This window comes from Heloderma suspectum, chromosome 9 (assembly GCF_057233095.1).
Source record: "Heloderma suspectum isolate Gila_16-S chromosome 9, 16-S_ref, whole genome shotgun sequence".
Classification (NCBI taxonomy): domain Eukaryota; kingdom Metazoa; phylum Chordata; class Lepidosauria; order Squamata; family Helodermatidae; genus Heloderma; species Heloderma suspectum.
The window spans coordinates 42,629,979-42,650,567 of record NC_139466.1 but is presented as its reverse complement, the minus strand read 5'-3'; the positions used below and the strand labels follow the sequence as shown (position 1 = coordinate 42,650,567).

General features: G+C 44.6%; 2 protein-coding genes across 4 annotated transcripts in view; one reads left to right on the top strand and one right to left on the bottom strand.

Moving 5' to 3' along the window:
• LOC146338664 (heat shock factor protein 3-like) overlaps positions 1–6,201 on the bottom strand; it is a 46,747-nt gene extending 40,546 nt beyond the window's left edge. For all 3 annotated transcript variants that reach the window (XM_084814240.1, XM_084814242.1, XM_084814239.1), the window contains exon 1: positions 6,014–6,201. In XM_084814240.1, the coding sequence (XP_084670366.1) occupies positions 6,014–6,133 (120 nt within the window). In that variant the 5' untranslated portion in view covers positions 6,134–6,201. The remainder of the gene's footprint in view (positions 1–6,013) is intronic.
• Positions 6,202–10,822: 4,621 nt separating this feature from the next.
• The window catches only part of HEPH (hephaestin), a 65,451-nt gene continuing 55,684 nt past the window's right edge, over positions 10,823–20,589 (top strand). Inside the window, exons 1-2 of the mRNA XM_084813370.1 lie at positions 10,823–11,162; positions 20,281–20,467. Coding sequence (XP_084669496.1) covers positions 20,298–20,467 — 170 coding nt within the window. The 5' untranslated portion in view covers positions 10,823–11,162; positions 20,281–20,297. The remainder of the gene's footprint in view (positions 11,163–20,280; positions 20,468–20,589) is intronic.

Genomic DNA, 20,589 nt, shown 5'->3' with positions numbered 1-20,589 from the left:
ATCACAAGGCTAAAAGAGATGATGCCGGAAGATGAGCCCCTCAGGTCGGAAGGTGTCCAATATACTACTGGGGAAGAGCAGAGGGTATTTCCAAGTAGCGCCAGAAAGAGTGAAGCGGCTGGGCCAAAGCCGAAAGGACACTCACTCAGCTGTGGATGTGTCTGGAGCTGAAAAGAAAATCGAATGCTGTAAAGAACAATATTGTTTAGAAACCTGGAATGTCAGATCAATGAATCAAGGTAAGCTGGAGGTGGTCAAACATGAGATGGCAAGATTGAACATCGACATCTTGGGAATCAGCGAACTAAAATGGACAAGCATGGGCGAATTTAATTCAGGTGACCATTATATCTACTACTGTGGGCAAAAATCCCTTAGAAGAAATGGAGTAGCACTCACAAGTCAATAAAAGGGTGGGAAAAGCAGTACTGGGGTACAACCTCAAAAACGATAGAATGGTCTCAGTACAAATCTAAGGCAAACCATTCAACATCACAGTAATTCAAGCCCAACCACTGAGGGCGAAGAAGCAGAGGTTGATCGGTTCTATGAAGACCTACAACACCTTCTAGAACTAACACCAAAAAAAGATGTCCTTTGCATCATAGGGGATTGGAATGCTAAAGTAGGAAGTCAAGAAATCACCGGGGTAACAGTGGCTGTCTGAGGAGGCTTTACAAGTAGCTGAGGAAAGAAGGGAAGCGAAAAGCAAGGGAGAAAGGGGAAGATATATCCAACTGAATGCAGAGTTCCCCAGAATAGCAAGGAGAGACAAGAAGGCCTTCTTAAATGAACAATGCAAAGAAATCGAGGAAAACAACAGAATGGGAAAGACTAGAGATCTTTTCAAGAAAATCAGAGATCTCAAGGGAACACTTTGTGCAAAGACGGGCATGATAAAGGACAAAGAAGGCAGGGACCTAACAGAAGCAGATGAGATTAAGAAGAGGTGGCAAGAATACACAGAAGAACTATACAGGAAAGATCTGAATGTCCCCGATAGCCATGATAGTGCAGTCACTGAACTTGAGCCAGACATCCTAGAGAGTGAAGTCAAGTGGGCCTTAGGAAGCATTACTAACAACAAAGCTAGCAGAGATGACAGTATTCCAGCTGAGCTATTTAAGATCCTAAAAGATGATGCTGTTAAAGTGCTGCATTCAATATGCCAACACATTTGGAACATTCAACAGTGGCCACAAGACTGGAAAAGGTCAGTTTGCATTCCAATTCCAAAGAAGGGCAATGCCAAAGAGTGTTCAAACTACCGTACAATTGGGCTCATTTCACATGCCAGCAAGGTGATGCTCAAAATCCTACAAGCTAGGCTTCAGCAGTATGTGAACCGAGAACTACCAGAAGTACAAGCGGGGTTTCAAAGAGGCAGAGGAACTAGAGATCAAATCGCCAACATTCACTGGATCATGGAGAAAGCAAGAGAATTCCAGAAAAACATCTATTTCTGCTTCATTGACTACGCTAAAGCCTTTGATTGTGTGGATCACAACAAACTCTGGCAAATTCTGAAAGAGATGGGAGTACCAGACCACCTTACCTGTCTCCTGAGAAACCTGTACGAGGGCCAAAAAGCAACAGAAAGAACCAGAGATGGAACAACCGATTGGTTCAAAATTGGGAAAGGAGTACGACAAGGCTGTATATCGTCGCCCTGCTTTATTTAACTTATATGCAGAGTACATCATGAGAAACGCCGGGTTGGATGCATCACAGGTCAGAGTTAAGATTGCCGGGAGAATTATCAGCAACCTCAGATACGCAGATGATACCACCCTAATGGCAGAAAGCGAAGAAGATCTAAAGAGTGTCTTGTTGAGGGTGAAAGTGGAGAGTGCAAAAGCTGGTTTGAAACTTAACATCAAAAAATCGATGATCATGGCATCTGGCCCCATCACTTCCTGGCATATGGAAGGGGAAGAAATGGAAGCAGTGACAGATTTTATTTTCTTGGGCTCCAAGATCACCGCAGACGGTGACTGTAGCCATGAAATTAAAAGACGCTTGCTCCTTGGGAGGAAAGCTATGGCAAACCTAGACAGCATAGTAAGAAGCAGAGACATCACCTTGCCAACAAAGGTCCATATAATCAAATCTATGGTTTTCCCAGTAGTAATGTATGGCTGTGAGAGCTGGACTATAGAAAAGGCTGAGCGCCGAAGAATTGATTTTTTCGAACTGTGGTGCTGGAGAAGACTCTTACGAGTCCCCTGGACTGCAAGGAGGTCAGATCAGTCCATCCTGAAGGAAATCAACCCTGAGTGCTCATTGGAAGGACAGATACTGAAGCAGAAGCTCAAATATTTTGGCCACCTAACGTGAAGAGAAAACTCCCTGGAAAGGACCCTGATGTTAGGAAAGATTGAAGGCAAAAGGAGAAGGGGACAGCAGAGGATGAGATGGTTAGATAGCATCACCGATGCAATGAATATGAACCTGAGCACACTCCGGGAGAGAGCGGAGGACAGGAGGGCCTGGCATGCTGTGGTCCATGGGGTCACAAAGAGTTGGACACGACTTAATGACTAAACAAACATTAAGAAGCAAAATCGTAACAAGAGAGAGTTTCTTCCAAAGGCAGCTTCCTGCTGCCACTCCTGCCCCCCCAAAGGGTCAGCCTGACTGACTGGGCAAGGCTAGATGGTAGGATGCAACATTCACTGCACAATCCCAGTCCTACAGCTGCACAGAGGATACCTACTTTCTGCAAAGAGCAGATCAAAAAATATATATGCACCTTCCTGAGCATAAGAGTGAAGTGTGCCCCCGATTTTACTACTACAAAACCAAACTATACACCGGTCTGGGAAACATGGCTGTAAATCAGGGGTGTGCAACAAAAAATAGATGTATGGATCACATGGAGGACAGGCCACCTGGGAGCAGAAGCAGAGATATACTTCAGTGTTGCAGTACAGCAAGAAGTGTCTCAGCAACCGTTCAGGAATCTACATTCACATACAGGTGGAATGGACCATCAGTTCTCCAGACAGGGGGGCCTCTGGCGCTACCAATCAAAAATCCTTGTGCAGCTTATTCTATCTTTTCTTCCTTAACAGATTTTTTGTGGAAAGCAAAAAGATCGAAGTGGTGAGAAAACAAGGGAGGGTCATAAGGAGAAGATGATGTTGTCTGGAACCCCATAGAATCTTATGAAAGAAGCAGGGTGGTTGCATGAGAAAAGCCTCATCTGGAAGTCCCCCATGTTAAGGGGTGGATGGGGGAAGAATCCTACAAGGAAAGATGACAATCTCATAGCATTTAGGACTTTGGTCCACTAGAAGGCTCCTGCACAAAGCCCAGGCAGCACCAGATTCAACGACTCCTTAGTCAAGAACGTCATTGCTATAAACACTTGAATAATTCCACAGATACGGCGAGAGGTACAAAAATACCAATTCAGATATTAGAGAGAGATAAATATTAAATTTAACCTTTTAAAGTTATGTCCAAGATTGTGAGCAAACTGAACATGAAACTGAGCTGAACAATACAGACGTCACATTGACTCTATTCATCAGCCACAGGTGACCGCCTCTCTTATAATGCAACAAGGATTAAAAACCAAATGGGATTAGACATAATCAGCATTATCTCAGGATGACAAGCCCAGATCTGCATGCAATGCTCAGCAAGAAGTATTCCCAGTAAATACAATGCTGGTATAATCAAAAACAACCCTGCACATTCTTATAAAACCTCTTCTTCCAAGGGAAATCTAAAGCCATAGCAGACTAATAAAAGTTATTTCTGTTTATAATTCCGCAATCCTAAAGCAAGAAGCTCGTGGCATTCTAACCACACAGAATGATCCAACGAAAACAGGACAGGAAAATCGTGATTCAATTGTGAAGCTTTTAGCAAGTTCTAACTAGTTTTACAGACATCCACAAGAGATACTTTTGTGAATTGACTTCATATGCACACATCATTTTAGGACAGATAAACAAAGCTTGAATACCCAACAGGCATACAAAAAGCAGCACTGAAAATAATTAGAGGAAAAGGGAAATACAGTATTTAGACGTAAAACTTAAGTCATGTTGGTCCATAAGAAAAAATCCAAAATCCAGAGTCAGGCAATACCTTCATTAGGAGCAACCAAAATGCACAAAGTTGTGGATAAGCATTTGCGATCTCCAGGCAAGATGTTATGAAAAGCAGGGGGGGGGGGGGGATTCAAGTCATGAAGTCTGCTTTGTCAGAGCCTTAATATGGAATAGAGGCAGAGACACAGACTTGCAGCGGATAGCCTCTGCTAGGTGTCATACAGATTTCAAGTTATACCTAAGATGGTTGGATAGACAAGTAATGACAGGTTTACCCATTTCTGAAAAAATGAAATCTACCAAGGAACTGTGCATTTCATCTGTAGAGAAGGTTGTAGGGTGTAGAGAAATCTGACTAATAACTGGATTTTATCCTGCTTTTCATAACTTATTGCCTGATGAAATGATGTGGAGATCCTGAAAATTTGCCCACAATCTTGTGCATTTTTGGCTGATTGGTCTTAATAAAGGCATTGCCTGACTATATCTGCTTCACCGGCATGATACCTATTATCTCACTGTATGGACAGCTTTCTGGTGTGTAGTCAGCTAGCACCCACTTATCTGACAATGGCAGCTGTTTTAGGTGGCACAGCCCCATCTGCCAGACTTGAGAATGGAATCAACCAACTTGTGCATCACAACTTCTTTAAAAACTGTACTATGTAAGGAGCAGGATTATACAAACTATTGCCAGCTTAAGATCTGCTAAGCACAAAAATGTGTCTTGGGAGATCATAAAAATATGCACTTTCTATAATAATAATAATAATAATAGTATTTCAAACCACCTTTGGCATGCCACTGGACCCCATGGAAGTGGTATTTGGCTTGCTTACTACTGCAAAAAAACAAAAAACAAAAACCTCACTTCAAAATTGTAAAGGAAATGCACCTAATTTCCTTTATCAAGTAGTAAGAGAGCAGAATAGACACACCCAAGCACAACGTGCCATACACAAACTACTTTTGCAACACATTTATGCCTGCACATGAACATGCATGGGCACATACACATACTGGATATACTTATGCATTCTTTGACTGAAAGACGTATGCATCAGGTTACTGCCCACATTACAGAAGTGCAAGAAAACTGTTAGTAGACTGAAAGAAGTAAAATGAATTAGAGCAACAACCCTAAATGCGTGGAACTTACTTCTGAGTAGACATGCATAGAACTGTGCTGAAAGGACTCCTATGAGCCCAAAGAACAGCACTAGCTCATTGGGAAAGCACATGCAGCCAGCCACTGGTTCAATCCCCAGCAACTCCGAGTAGAGTTAGGGGAGACTTCCGGCTGAAACTCCAGAAGTCTGTTGCCAAGCAGTGCTGCTGAACCAGAAGGACCCAGACTCAACAGTATAAGGAGCTTCCTATTTTCTTTGGGGAGGGGGCAGAGCTCAGTGGCAGAACACCTACCTTGCATGCACACGACCCCAGATTCAACCCCCAGCATCTCAAAGTTCAGTTGGGGAAGACTCCCATCTGAAGCCCCGCAGAGTCAGTCAGGGAGGAACAGAAAGCAGGCCTCCACATGTTTTGGACTTCAACTCCCAGCATTTCTGGCTATTGACCATCCTGGCAGGGAGCGTCTGGGGACTGAAACCCAAGCCCTCTGGAGAGCTACCTTCGGCCCACCCCCGCACTGTAAACATACTGAGCTAAACTAAGCTAACGCCACAGAGGAGGTTGCCCGCTGTATCACTGCGTGAGTCACTGCTACAAGCGGCCTCCTGCCCCATCGAGGTGGGGGGAAGAAGTGCTGCCCTGGGTGCGACTGGGGCATCCAAGGGCTCTTCCGATACAGAGGCACCCGCCTAAGGCCTGGCTCCGGGGGAGGCTGCCTGTTGCCCCGCTGCATGAGCCGCTGCTCGGAGCTGCCCTCCTCCCAGCCAGAGGCAGCCAGGCCGAGGAGGGGCGCGGCGGCGCTGCGCATGCGCCCTCACCCGGCTCCACGAGATCACGCCGTCGCTCCCAGAATCCTCCACGAGGGCCCAAAGCTTGGCCAGGAAACCGGGCACGGCCGAGGCGCCGGGGCTGCCGGGGCCCGCCGCCGCCTTCTCCATCCCGGCTCGCTTCGAGGCCGCGCGCGCAAAAAAACAGTCCGTCAGGGGCCGCTGCGCACGACGTCCGCGTCGCCGGGCCAACGCGACGTCGCGCGAGGGGGCGCGGCCGCCCATTGGCTGCCCGCGGCCGCCCGGGCCCCGCCCCGCCGCGCCCCGCCCCGCCCCTCCCGGAGCGGAGCGCGCGGCCTTGTCGCGGCCCCGTTTTCGGGAGCGGGAGGAGTCCGGCGCGGGCGGTGACGTCGCCGCCGCGCGCGCTCTGAGAGCGGCGCCGCTGACACCCGCCGCGCTGCGCGGAGGCGGCTTGGCGAAGGCCGCTTCTCCTGCCGAGCCCCTGATCGGCTGGGAGGCGGCGCGGCCGGTGTTGCGCGGGCGCCCTCGCCCCCCGCCCTGCTGCGGACCGGGCAAAGCCGCTGCGCGAGGCCCAGTCAGGGGTGGGGCGCCGCAGGCCGGGGGCCGAATTCGGCCCCCGGGAGGCTCCCCGAGGGCCACGCCCCCTGGCCCTAGCCTCCAGTCACGTGGGGCCTCCCCGGCCTTTGCGCAGCTGTCCCCCATCCCCAGAAGGTTGAGAAGCCTGCCCGAGGCCGCGCTCCGGCGGGGGAGCGGTCAGCCGCGATACTCGGTGGGGTGGGGTGGGGTGGGGTGGGGTGGGGTGGGGTTGGCCCCGCCCCTTTTTGCCTTAGGCCCTGCCCCCCCCGAATGTGGCCCCCAAGAGCTGCTCTGGAAGGGAAGAGGTTTGGCAGCCCTGGTCTGGTGGGCTGACTCGGCCCCTTCCCTCCCACAGAAGCCGTGTGGCCCAGCACCAGCTTCTTCGAATGCGTGGGGTGTCATCCTCCGCGGGGGGGGGGGTGCGTGCGCACAAGCATCAAGGAGAAGTGCAAGAATTACATGGGACGAGTATGATAAAGCCGGTGCTCCGGAAGAGGCTTTTATGGCTCCGTCCCCCAGCGTCATTCACGGAGGCGTGCGGCACCTTCTGCTCATAACCCTCCGCTGTTTTCCCACTGCTTTTTCTGTCTTTTATTTTACCCCAGAAAATTTGTTAGGGGGAAAACAGACTACAACATCCTGGCATCAGTAAGCAAATTAACACCTGCAAGCGGGGTGATTAAAAACCCTTTCTTGGACTGCATTTTGGAGACAATGGCTAAAGGGGGAGGGTTTAAAAAAAGGTGCCCTCTCTATTTCCGTTCTTAGCTTTAGGGAGAAAACTTTTTTCTTATTTAGTCTTGCATGCATGTTCTGTTCCTTGCGTGCTTGGAATTTGGAAGGGATTACACACATATATATTAAAAAATAGTCTTGTGGTGCCTTAGGCTAACAAATTAAGTCTTTATACTAACAAATGTAGTCCACAAAAATGTATGCCATGCTAAATCTGTTAGCCTTTAAAGGTGCTTCTACATGCGGCTGTTATCCCACACCTTTACCAAGACTTCTGCTTATGAATTCTTTAGGGGATTACTGCTTATGAATTCTTTAGGGGATTAAGGACGGCTCCTTTGCACAGGCTCCCCCGCCCCCAGGCTTTCTTCTCTGCCTTTCTATATGTTTCATTATACAACCACTAGATGGTGCTGTGGTATAGTGGAATTGCACAGTTGCATGACAGACTCATTCTGCCATTTTTAATACCAGGTTTTCCTCATTAGGAAAAAAACCCAATAATGGTCACAAAGCATGGGAGAAGGCCTGGTGGATGACAACTTCATATAAAGGAACCACAAAGTACTGTGAGTTAGGAATCACAAGCACACAATAAAAGCCTCACATAGAAAGACTTTAAGGTGCCATAAAACTCTTTCATTGTTTTTGCTCCAAGAGACTAACAGTGTTGCCTCTCTGGAAACTGTTACAGAGCCAACATTTTTAAGTTGCCTTTTTCACTACTGCAATAAGGACACTTTATTTTACATCCCACTAATGCAATCAACCTATACCTGAACCTATGCTGTTCCAGAAAGACCACTTCTCTATACAAAAACATTCCCTACTACCATGTCAGGGAGAAGGATCCCTCACCTAGCCATCTCCGTGACATGCTAGATTTTTATGGGCAAGATTTCACAGTCACACAAGTCGTCACCTGCAGCTTGAAGTGGTACAGTCCAGGCACAGACTGTGCTGTGAAAACTGGACTACAGTCTATGTTGGAATGTTTGCCTTGTAGAAGACCCTATGTGTCTTTGAAAGCTGCATGGTGGACTAACATCAACAGGTAAAGCTTTCCATGGCAAAAAGATGCAGTGATGGGGAAAGCTTCACCTGATTATTTCTGCCTGTCTTGCAGCTCTTTAAGGCACAGCATCATTGTCCTTTGTGACAACCATCTTTTTATCATATATATATATATATATACTTCAATAAGCATTCCAGCAAATAAAAATTACCTATTACAGGATGATATCATAAGATGATTGTCCTTAACACACCTTCTCTGCACTTTCTACTTCCATAATCTTTCATCTTTCATCACCATACATCTTAACAGTTTGTCTGTAAGTTTACAAATGTAGGTGGTAGCCTTTTTCTGTTGCTTATATGAGAAAAGCTTGCAGAACCATGAAGAAGGTGTTTGGCTTTCTCTGTGTTTTTTTATCAGTCTCATTTCGTTTGTCAGGTTCTGAGCTAGGGCTGGATACCACACCTTTTGATACTGAATTTCCACATTTATTGCAGTGCAATCCTTCCACAGCTCAGCAAACACCAGTCTTGCTGCAACCACTAGGAAAATTATTAGGCCCTTATGCAGCAAATCTGGTTTTGTCCTCTGAAGTATACCAAGTAATGCAATTTTAGGATCTATATCGACTTGTTATTTTGTAATCAGTGCTACTGATATTGATCAGTATGATTCCTGATCAATATCATCATATGAGGAGGGCCTCATATGATGATATTGATCATCATATGAGGCCTTCCTCCAGGTTCCTCCTCCAAGGGAGGTTCAGAGGGAGAGGACCTTCTCGGGGGGGGGGGGCAATTCTGGAATGGTCTCCCCACTAAGCTCTGCCTGGCACCAACATTGGCATCTTTTCCGTTAAGAATTTCCTCTCCTCCCAGGCATTTGACAGCATATGATAAGGTCCTGGGATTAAATGGTCCTGGGATTTTTTATTGTTCAGTGTTTAAAATTGTTTTGTGAATAGTATTTTTATATTGTATTTTTTAGGTTTGGAAACTGCCCAGAGAGCTTTGGATATTGGGCAGTTTAGAAAGGTAATAAATCATCATCCTTATCTTAAAAATGAGTTCCTAATAATCTTTTGCCTTTGGACAATTCCGCCACGTGTACGTGCCTTACTGCCACAGCTTCTCTAGCATAGATGTTTGTTTTGACATCTTTTAGGGCACAGTCTTATGGGTTGCTCTCCCATTAGACAGAAGCATCTGAACTCGGAGATGTCCGAGTATCCAGTGCCCTGCTGGGCTGCTGCCAGCAGGGCAGGAGGAGCGACGGATTTGATGTTTTTCTCTCCATTGTCTGTTGTTTCTTTGTCTTCTAGACGGGGCTCTGAGCTCGACTAGAGGAGGTGCACTGATGGGGATGGGGATGGAGAGGCTGTAGGATACTGCAGATCCCAGCCTCTCTCCTCCCCACCCACTGGAACAAACACTTTCAGACCCTGAAATTCTTTTGGGACTTCAGAAAGCAGGCGCCACGGTTCTTTCCATGGCAGCTGCAAGGGGGAGGGAGGGATCAGATTTTGGAGTCCCCCTCCTGCAGTCATAGCATTGTCTACAGCTTTGGGAGGGGGGCTCTGAAAACTATAGTCCCTGAGATGCCATGGTGGGTTGCAGCATGTGTAGGTGGTCATTTTGAATATTCAACCACCGGTGGGGAGTTGCCATGGTTTGTTATGTCATCCGAACCTGGGCAGCAGGGTTTGTTTGAGGATTAAACAACCCTCAGATAACCCTAAAACAAGCCATGGATTATTTGAGGGTTGTCTAATCCTCAAACAACTCCTGCCAGCTGGGTTCACATGACATGACAAACCAGGCACCCATGGGTGCCATGCAAAAATGGCACCCCTGGATATAACAACCCCTGTGGGTAAATTAAGCCATGGTGGGCTGCTGTGTTGTGCGAAAAAGGTCACTTTGTATAGAGGGCAGTGAGCGGAGCAAAAGCCAGTAAGGGTGATGCCTCTTGGCCAGGTGTGCCTGTTTTCTCTTTGTTTGTGTCAATTAATTTAAATATCCACAGACTGAACAATCATTTGCTCCTGCCAGCACTGTAGCTGAGCTCTACAAAACAGCTGAAAAGGTAATGTCTGATTGGGTGGTAAACAGCCTAACCCCAAAATTTTAAGGAACAGACCCTTGAGGAGAATTTATCCTGTCAAGCCCCCCAACCCCCACACTCCTCCAGGACAACTTCACACATTATGCAGCAGGAAAACTGGGTTTGCCATTGTCACATACGATTCACCTGTTTGGCACATCCATACTTTATATTTTAGGTGCACTTTTAAAGCATCTTCAGTGTACAAATACACTGCGCAAAGAAGCCTCCAGGCTGGCACGAAACCTAATACTCAAATCTATATTCCATCTTAGTCTTTCATACCTTCTTATCACACAATTAATTATCACCAATATATTATGTCTCTCCCCCCGCCCCTCCCAGCCATAAAGGAATATGCAAACATAATTCATCAGGAGTGAAACAACGCCCAGTTTGTCCTTGCCTTTCAAAGCTGAAACTGAAACAAATGTAGGCGCATGGATATGCTGATGAAGAGTGATGTATCAAACTGATCTGCGCTGGGCCTCCTGTGCACCAGCCAGTCTGCTAGCAAAATCTGTATTCCACCTAGTACATTCCTGGTGTGTTTCAGACAAGCCAACACACAAGATGAGGCGCCTGCTGGTTTTATGACCTAGCCCTAGACTTTGCCCCCTCTTGCCTTCTGTAGCTCTCTTAGGGTTTCTTTGGAGCTTCAGGTGCTGGAAGAAAATGCTTGGGGAACTCTTCTCAAGCCCAACTCACGGTACCTGCTTCTGACCAGCTCTCCTCTTCATCAAAGTAAGGGATCACTCAATCTACCCATCCATTAATTTAACTGAATATTTCTTGGTCAGCGATAGGAAGGGTCACTAATAAGGCTGCAATCCCAGGCACACGTAGTGGAGCGTAAATGCCAATGGGTTACTTCCAAGTAAAGTTTAACATGCGCAGGATTGGGCTTAGATCATGACAAATAGCTCCAAAATGGAGGGGTGGTGCCTGCTGGTGAATGCCCTGAAGTTTTGGGGAGGGATGCCAAAATGCTGGGGGTGAGGGTGGGGTGGCACAAGGTATCATGCAGGGTGGATCGGGAGGGGAGGGAGTGATTTCAGAAGCAAGTGGTTCTCAAAGCCCATCAGCAGTTCTCCTTGATGAGAAGTGTTCATTCTACAGGGTAGGGGGTGGGGGATTTGTTTTTACAGGTATCTTACGGGTTTTGTACTGTACTTTGTGCCACTGAAAAGAAGCAGAGTAAAGAACAATGGCATTTTAGATGTTTCTTCTCCTTGTATCTCGTTATTGCGCACTTTAACAATCTGCAGCAAGGTGCACGTTGTCCCGCTGTGGAGACAGCCAGGCCGGGGTCTGGGAATGTCCTTATTCAAAGGCGTGTCAAACATTAAGGCTTGGGAGTCAGCCCCATTGAGCACAGTGGGATCGAGGCAAGAAAGCACGTGTGAGATTGGCGCTGTGCAAATGTGGAAAGTAGAGTGACCTGTACATGTTCGGTTCATCCATACTAAGGCCCAAGGGGCAATGTGCTCCCTGACAAATGATACGCAGAGCCAACGCTGTTGAGTGTAAATGAGAACTTCATTTTCAGGAAGCCATTCTTGAGACCTTGTCACATGAACCAACTCCAGATGTTTTCCACTCCACAGCGGTGGTGGCCTTGCACTGGCAGATGGGGGCTGGGCACTGCTGCATTTAATCCAAAGCCTGCAGCTGGGGAGAATCACAGTGGCGGGAATCAGTAGTGGCGGGAATCAGCTTCTGATGAAGGCCCTACCAGGAAGGCTTCCAATGCAGCCAGTGGGCAAGTGGCCCAGGCTTGGAGGCCTATGGCAATTGCTAAGTGACTTCCAAGGAGTCCAGAGACGTGTTCCTGTGCCAGGCAGATTCAGCCTGTGGTAGTAGCTGCACGGTGGGGCTAACGGGGGTTGGGAGCTGGTTGACACTCCTCGACGAAGAGCCCAGCTGACATGCCTGGGTGAGAGTGGCCATGTGCCCCTCTTCACAGAGGACAGGCCTCTATTTGAAGGGCTGCCTGGTCCCAGTCTGCTAAGACAGGAGAGCGCAGCAGGGGCCTCAAAGGTGCCCACTGGCAGCACCTGGAGAGCACGGGTGCACAGCTCACCCGGTCAGTTGTCACAGTCTTCCTCACTAGGGTGAGATGTATTGTATTTTTCCTTCAAGTATAGTAAATATTTCTAAATTTGCATCTGTCCATATAAATGAGCATATGCACATTTTATGCAGATCCGTACCCTCTTTTCTGGCGATGTGTGAGAAGCCATCCTATCCTAGATTCCCTTTCACTTCTCAAGAGAGGTGATTCTCAGAAAGGCACCTGTGTTAAGGCATCAGGTGAGGTTAGCCAATGATTAATATCACTTCAGGTTGCAGCCGGGGGGGGGGGGGCACTTTCAGTAAAGCATGGAAGCATTAGAGCCCACAGGGAAGCATAGGCCAAAGGCAAGTGCCAGGTTCTGGTCACCAGTGGCCATTGGCAATTCCAGCATGTGGACACAAGAACCTGCTTGGTGAGCCATTTCTTCCTTTTGGCCCAGATGGCTCTTCGCTCATAAAAATACGGGTCGGATGAGGATCCACCACCAGAAAAATTCCTTTGGATAATGGCACATCCAATTGTAACTTGACTTCATACCAAACCCAAATAATCTACAACAGATTTTCACAGATCCCAAGGCCATTAATAATGGTTTACTTTTAAATGCACCTTTGGTCTTATCACATGTATTATAGTTAAAAATATAAAACCATTGATGATAGTTGTTGTTCTTTAATCTCTACACTACAAATACACAAACAAATGTTCTTAGATCATTCACTATAATTATCTCTGCCAACAATGTATGTGTGAACAAGCTTTTGTAATTCTTTTATACCAGTAAGGGCTAGTGACTAGATTCTGCCCCATCTTGTGCTAGGGAAATTTCCACAGGGTGTTCAAGGTGCACCTCAGTTTAGTCCAGTCCTGTTTGGGCATGTTTACTGTGACATAAACCCAACTCTGCTAATGAGGCTAATACTGCACAGCACATGCAGAGCATCGGATGATGTGGGTTTCCACCCAAAACGTACCTCGTTGCAAACAGCTCTACAATTAATTAAAGATTCATCCAGGAATTTCTTCTTCCCCTTAGTGCTGGAAAGATCCCCAATATTTGGAGTAAAGCCATTATAGTCCCTCTTTTTAAGAAGGGTGACAGGATGAATCCAGGTAATTACCATCCCATCAGTCTCTTCTCAGTTATTGGTAAACTATATGAGAGGTATTTAAAACGTAAGGTATTAACTTGGATGGAGGATAATAGTATAATAGGTGAGGAACAGATTGGGTTTAAAGCTGGCCATTCAACTTTATTTTTTTTATTTTTTTAAAGAAAGAAAAAACAACAACAACATAAACACACAATACACATACACTAAAATATCTCTTAAGATTGTAAGATACCTACCTTTGGCTCCCCTTACACAACAAATGCTTATTATTATTCTCTACTTATCTTAGTTGTATATCATACATTGTTCACAGACATTATATCATTTCTCTCCTAATTTTTAACAACAACAACAAAAGAACTAACCATCTCAAAGTTCAAAATCCACATACATAGATATAGTTTTTCTCTATTTCTTGTACAAATTCTATAAAAGATTTCCAATCTAACATAAATTTAGTTGTTGACCTTTCTTTAATTATAATCGTAAGTTTTGCCATCTCTGCCAGCTCCACGTTTTCATGATCCACTCGTTCACAGTTGCTATTGTTTCATTCTTTTGTGCATACAGTAACCTTGTAGCCGTTGTCATGTAGCGAAAGAGGGTTCCCCCTTCTCTTTTACGTGTTTATCTGTTAGTCCCAATAAAAAAGTTTCTGGCTTTAATTTTATAGTAGTCTTTAATATTCTTTGAACTAAAGACTGTATTCGTTTTCAAAATATTTTAGCTTTTTTACAAGTCCACCATAAATGATAAAATGTTCCATCCTGATCTTTACATTTCCAACATTTTCCAGAAATACCCTTGTACATTTTAGATAGTTTAAATGGTGACATATATCATCTATACTCATCTTATAAAAAATCTCTTTAAGATTTGTACATAAAGTAAATTTTAGATCTTTTCCCCACATACTTTCCCACTCTTCCATTAATATGTTATGACCAACATTTTGTGCCCATTTTATCATACAATCTTTTACTTGCTCATCCTCTGTCTCATACCGTAACAGTAATTTATACAGTTTAGCAATAACATGTTCATCATTTGTACACAGCGCTGTTTCAAACTCAGATTCTGTTTGTTCAAATCCACAATTTTTCTCATCTATTTTAAACCTTTAATTTGCAAATATGAAAACCATTGGCGGACATGACCTTCTTCCAATAAGATTTCCCTTGAGTTTAACTTATATTCGCCTTGTGACAGTTCCAGTAAATCATTATATCTTATCCATTTATGCATGCTATCAAATTCTCTTCTATGCATGGCTTCTTGTGATGATATCCAATGTGGTGTTTTTTGATAAAACCTTAATTTATATTTATTCCAAATTCTTAATACAGTCCGTCTTATGTAATGATTATTAAAATCTACATTCACTTTTGTTTTATCATACCACAAATAACCATGCCACCCATATCTCAATTCATGTCCTTCTAATTCTAAAAGTCTTCTATTTTTCAAGGTCACCCATTCCTTCATCCACATCAAGCAGCAGGCAGAAAATCTGGTAATCCCAAGCCATCTCTTTCCTTTGCATCTTGTAAAAATTTTATTTTAACTCTTGTTTTTTTTTGCTTGCCATATAAACTTTGTTATATCTCTCTGCCACTGCTTAAAAGGTAAATCCGATGTAATAATGGGTATCATTTGAAACAAAAATAACATTCTAGGTAATACATTCATTTTAATCGTTGCAATTCTTCCCAAAAATGATAGTTGTAATTTTTCCCATTTTGATAGGTCTTGTTTAATTTCATTCCACACTTTAACATAGTTATTTTGAAAAAGCATACAATTCATATTTGTCAAAATGACTCCCAAATGTTTTACTTTCTTTTCAATTTGGAAGCCAGTCTTATCCATCAACTTTTTTTTCTCCAACATTCATATTCTTTGTTAAAAAAATTGTTTTCTGTTTATTGACTTTGAACACTGCTCCAAATTCTTTTAATTTTTTCATTAAAATTTCAATTCCCTAAAGGTTCTTCCAACATAAACACCAAGTCATCTGCAAAAGCCCTCAGTTTATATTTCTCCTTTTTAATCTTTATTCCTGTAATTCAATCATCTTGTCTTATGTCTCTGTTCAATAATTCTAAAACCAATATAAACAGTAGCGGTGACAACCTTGACTTTTTCCTCTTTGTAACTCACAAGGTTTAGTCAAGTCCCCATTTATAATTATTTGAGCCTTTTGATCGGTATATACCGATTTCACCCATTTTTATAAAGTTTTCCCCAAAGTCCAATTCTTCTAAAGTCTTAATTAAAAATTTCCAGTTGAGATTATCAAATGCTTTCTCTGCATCTAAAAAGATCAGAGCTGCTTGTTTTTCTGGATGTGTTTTTCCAAATATTCCACCACATGTAAGACCATTCTTACATTATCTCTCATCTGTCTCCTTGATAGGAAACCACTTTGGTCCTCATATACAAACTCCTGCAATATTTTCTTGAGCCTTCTGCCAAAATTGTTGCAAATATCTTATAGTCATTGTTGAATAATGAGATTGGTCTATAGTTTTTTGTCGAGGTTGAATCCTGTCTTTTTTTAGGTATTAATGTTACATATGCTGTTTTCCCATGTTTCTGGTACCTCCCCCTTTTCTAAAATACCGTTCATCATATTTTTAATGATTGTAAAATTTCTTCTTGCCGTTCAACTTTATATCATTGTTTTGTGTTAGCTCACTTGGTAGAGAAATATACCTCAATTCCTGGTGGGAAGCTTTTCGCTGCTTTTATTGATCTTAAGTCTGCCTTTGATTTGGTCTCGAGGGAATTGCTATGGTCTAAATTACACAAACGTTCTATAATTACACAAGCCCCTACTGTTCCTCATTAGATGTTTGTATGATCAGACTTCTAGTCAAGTTAGATGTGGGCAGCAGGGACAAGTTTCTAATACAATCTCTGTTACAAGGGGCGTAAGACAGGGTTGTATTTTTGCCCCTTTTCTTTTCAATTTATTTTTAAATGATTTGGCCTCTTATCTCTGTAATGTTGATTCCCATGCTCCCAAACTGTCCTAAACTAAGATACCTCTACTTTTGTATGCTGATGATGCTGTAATGCTGTCACTTTCCAGAAGTGGGTTAAATCGCTTATTTATTGTCTGCATTTGGGACTTATTGCTCTGAGAAATGTTTGACTATTAATTAAAGCAAGTCTAAAGTTTTAGTGTTCTCAAAAGCCCATAAACAGTATAAATGGACTTTAAATGGTAATACCATCAAGCAAGTCTTTCATATAAAATACTTAGGCATACAAATATAGAGCACTGGATTCTCCTCCAAACAACCTAAGCAGGCAACTGATTCAGCAAACCTTAGATGAATTTTTATTTCTGCAAGGTGGCCAATTTATGCCCTCTGCAATTCAAATTTACAAAGCCCTGGCCCAACTCACTTATGGTATTCCTATTTGGATTTTGGGATTTAATTCCCAAATGGAAAGGGTCCAGTCTATATTTCTTAGGAAGCTATTGGGCCTTCCTTCTTGTGTGGGGAATGCAGCAGTCTATCTGGAAGTGGGTATCTGATCAGTTGAATGCAAGATATGGGTTGATGCCTTTAAGTGGTTGGTTACGTTTACATTTTTTAGCAGTTCCTGGTAGCTATCTCTCCTTACTGCTCTCAGATTCCTATGTTACCTGCTGGAAGAGAGCAATAGAGAAGAAATTACATAGGCAAGGCGTCTCTGCGGAAGTTGTGGGCTATGATGGGCCTGAGAAGGCCCATTTTCTTGTTCAAAGGCTAAGGGAGCAATCCTATGGCAGCTAGACAGCAGCTAGTCGACCATAGGGTATGCTGTTTTCCAGGCTCCGAAGTCAGTTCCCGGAAAACTGACCTCCTCCCCCCATGAGGCAGCATGGAGAAGCCCCATCCTCCGTGCTCGGAACAGGAGCACGGAGCGGCAGAAAAGGGGTGGGGCTGGGGGAGTTCCAGGGTAGGGAGAACGGATCTGCCTGTATGACACATCCTATGTGTCATACAGCAGCCTCCTGTCCCGCTCCCCCCGCCCCCCTGTGGCTAGACAGCTGAAAACGGCTGTCTAGCAGAAAAAGCAGGGCAGGAGAGGCACAGAGGGAATTATATCCCCCGTGCTTCTCCTGCCTTTCTTAGGATAAGCTGTTGCCTCCAAGTTTGGAGGCGGCCGCCTATCTAGATAGGATTGCACCCTAATAGACTTAGATCTACAGTATATGAGAACTGTTGCAAATAAAACCTGATCTCCATTACTCTATACTAAATACAATAATTTAAATAATTATGAAATCACTGCAGCTCCAAATCTGTATACATTAACCATTCCAAAGCATAGAAGAGCATTTACTCTTGCCCGTTTTAATGTGCTGCCATCGGCATTATTAAACAGACAATTTAGTAAGATCCTGGTTAGTGAACAGATATGTTTCTGTGGTGCTGGAGTAACAGAATCGGTTGAACATGTTCTCTTACATTGTGATCTCTATAGGGAATGCAGAGAAAAGCTAATTTCCCCACTATTAACAGCCTTCTTAGGAAGTAGCTCCACCACTTTGGTATCCATTTGGTTAAGGGATGTGTCTTCTTGGGTTACTGGAAGGGTTGCCAGGTTTTTTTTATGATTTCAATGCAAACTAGAAAGAATTGATGTTATTTTCTTGAGAGAAAGAACCTCACAAATTGTATTTTGTTCTTGTGCTACTTTTAACTGTGTTTTATGTTTTACATTGATTTTGCTGGTCTGTGACCATAATTAATGAATTCATTCATTCAGCTACAGATTCTCACTAGTGGTTAAGACACTGAACTGCAGACTGGAAGGTCGGCAGGTCAGCAGTTCGAGACCCGAGTGCTGCGTGACGGAGTGAGCTCCCGTCTTCAGTCCCAGCTCCTGCCAACCTAGCAGTTTGAAAGCAAGAAATTGCAAGTAGATAAATAGGTACCGCCTCGGCGGGAAAGGTAACAGCGTTCCGTGCACCTTGGTGTTCAGTCATGCCGGCCACATGACCATGGAAGCGTCTTCGGACAGCGCTGGCTCTTCGGCTTAGAAACGGGGATGAGCACCGCACCCTAGAGTCGGACACGACTGGTTGGGGACACCTTTACCTTTTTATATGTATGAAAGACAGACAGATCAACAACAGAGTAATTTCAAAATATATTTAGAGAAAAAGGTTTCAGCTTCTACCCTCATCAGTAGCTATTATGTTAAGTGGATACCAAGAGTGGCAGTTACAGATATACATGTGTGTGCACGTGCACCCTTGTCATCTGTGCTGGGCCATAAGCATGCAAGCAGCTTGAGGTACAAGTTCTAGCAAGACTGAGGGCATCTCTACACCTACGATTTATCACATAATCATGACTGGCCACTCATGGAAGTTTGCAGTCCATTACGTGATGTCATAATCCTCCAGTGATTTTCCCACCATTTCCCCCTAGCTATCCTGTGTTATCCCTAAACGGGAAAAAATGCAGTATTTTTACAGCCCGCACAGCAGGAGTCGCATGGCCTAGCTATGTACTTCTCCTATAGCACGAAAAACTTGCTTTGTTTGGGGTTGTTGGGGGCATGGTCACGATGACGCCGGCAGTGACATGCGGGGGAAGGGCGTGTCAGTATACTGACCTGCTGGCTTGCTGCCATCCCAGCTTGCCGCCATGCCAGGACTAAATGCAATGCACCAACTTTTGCTCCTGACTTCAGCTGTTTACTCCACAACACAACACAGGATGGCCAGCATGCCATTGTTCCAGCAGTTTGCCGGGAAACCGGTGCCTGTGGGGGCAGGGTTAGGGCAGTTCGGTGGAGGTTGCTGTCCGCCCGCATTGCGTGTCAATCACAACCAAACCACCAGTAAACTGCGAGGGGAGGGAAAGGGGCAGGAACCAGGGAGGAAATTTCACGGTGCGCCCAGTGTGTGTAATGGCTTTTCGTGGAAAAGTAACAACCTTACCCATGAAGGGTAAGGAACACAATATGATGAGACAGAAACAACTGTGTAAAGGAGCCTGATCTAATTCTGCAATGGAACTGGATGGAGAAAGCCCCGGTATCGATGCGGATTTCTCCCCCTTGTGATGAACCCCTGAGATTGGTCTTGGCTGGAGTGCTATGGCTTTTCCATGAGAGGATGGGCTGGAGGCATGCTGAGAGCTTCTCCAAAATGGAATTTGGCCCTCAGACTGAAAGAGCTCCTGCACCCTTGCAAGAGAGTAAGAGCATCCCTGTAGTTGTGCCATTACATCCTGGGGCTATGAAATGGATGGTTCTGCTCCACATTCTCTGATTCTTCACTCCTCCAGGAGCAAAACCAAATCTGCAAGTTATATGAGCTTCTGCACTGGATCATTGTCCTGAGTTCAGGGAGTGTGATAGCTGTACTGCTGGTCTTGTCAACACTCATTTTTGCAGGGAAAACTGTAGCTCAGCAGTAGATCTCATGCTTTACATGGAAAAGGTCCCAGATTCAATCGATGGCATCTCCAGGTATGGATGGGAAAGACTCCTGCCCGAAACGGTGGAGAGTTGTTGCTGTTCAGTGTAGACAATACTGAACCACAAGGACCAATGGTCTGTGTCAGTATAAGGCCATTCCCTGTGTTACTTCTTGTTCTGATGACTCACACAATGCTTTTTTGTTGTTTATTTCCTCCCTTTCTTGACTCCGGAACAGACCTTCTAACAGCTGAGATGGCCTCCTGTCAGCAAATGTTGCACGCCATCCTCTGCGTCCACTTCCTCGTACTTGTTTTGGCTGAAGGCACCACCAGAGTCTACTATCTGGGTATCTGTGAAGTGGAATGGAACTATGCTCCCTTGGGAAAGAACACAGTCACAGGACAAAACATTACAAATGACCCGTGAGTTTCATTTCTCTGTTTCCAGGGCCTACCCTCATCTAGTTGCACTGATCACTTCAGAGTTGCACGCACGCACACAAAATGGAGGCGAATTATCAAAACGGATTATATATCATTGACGT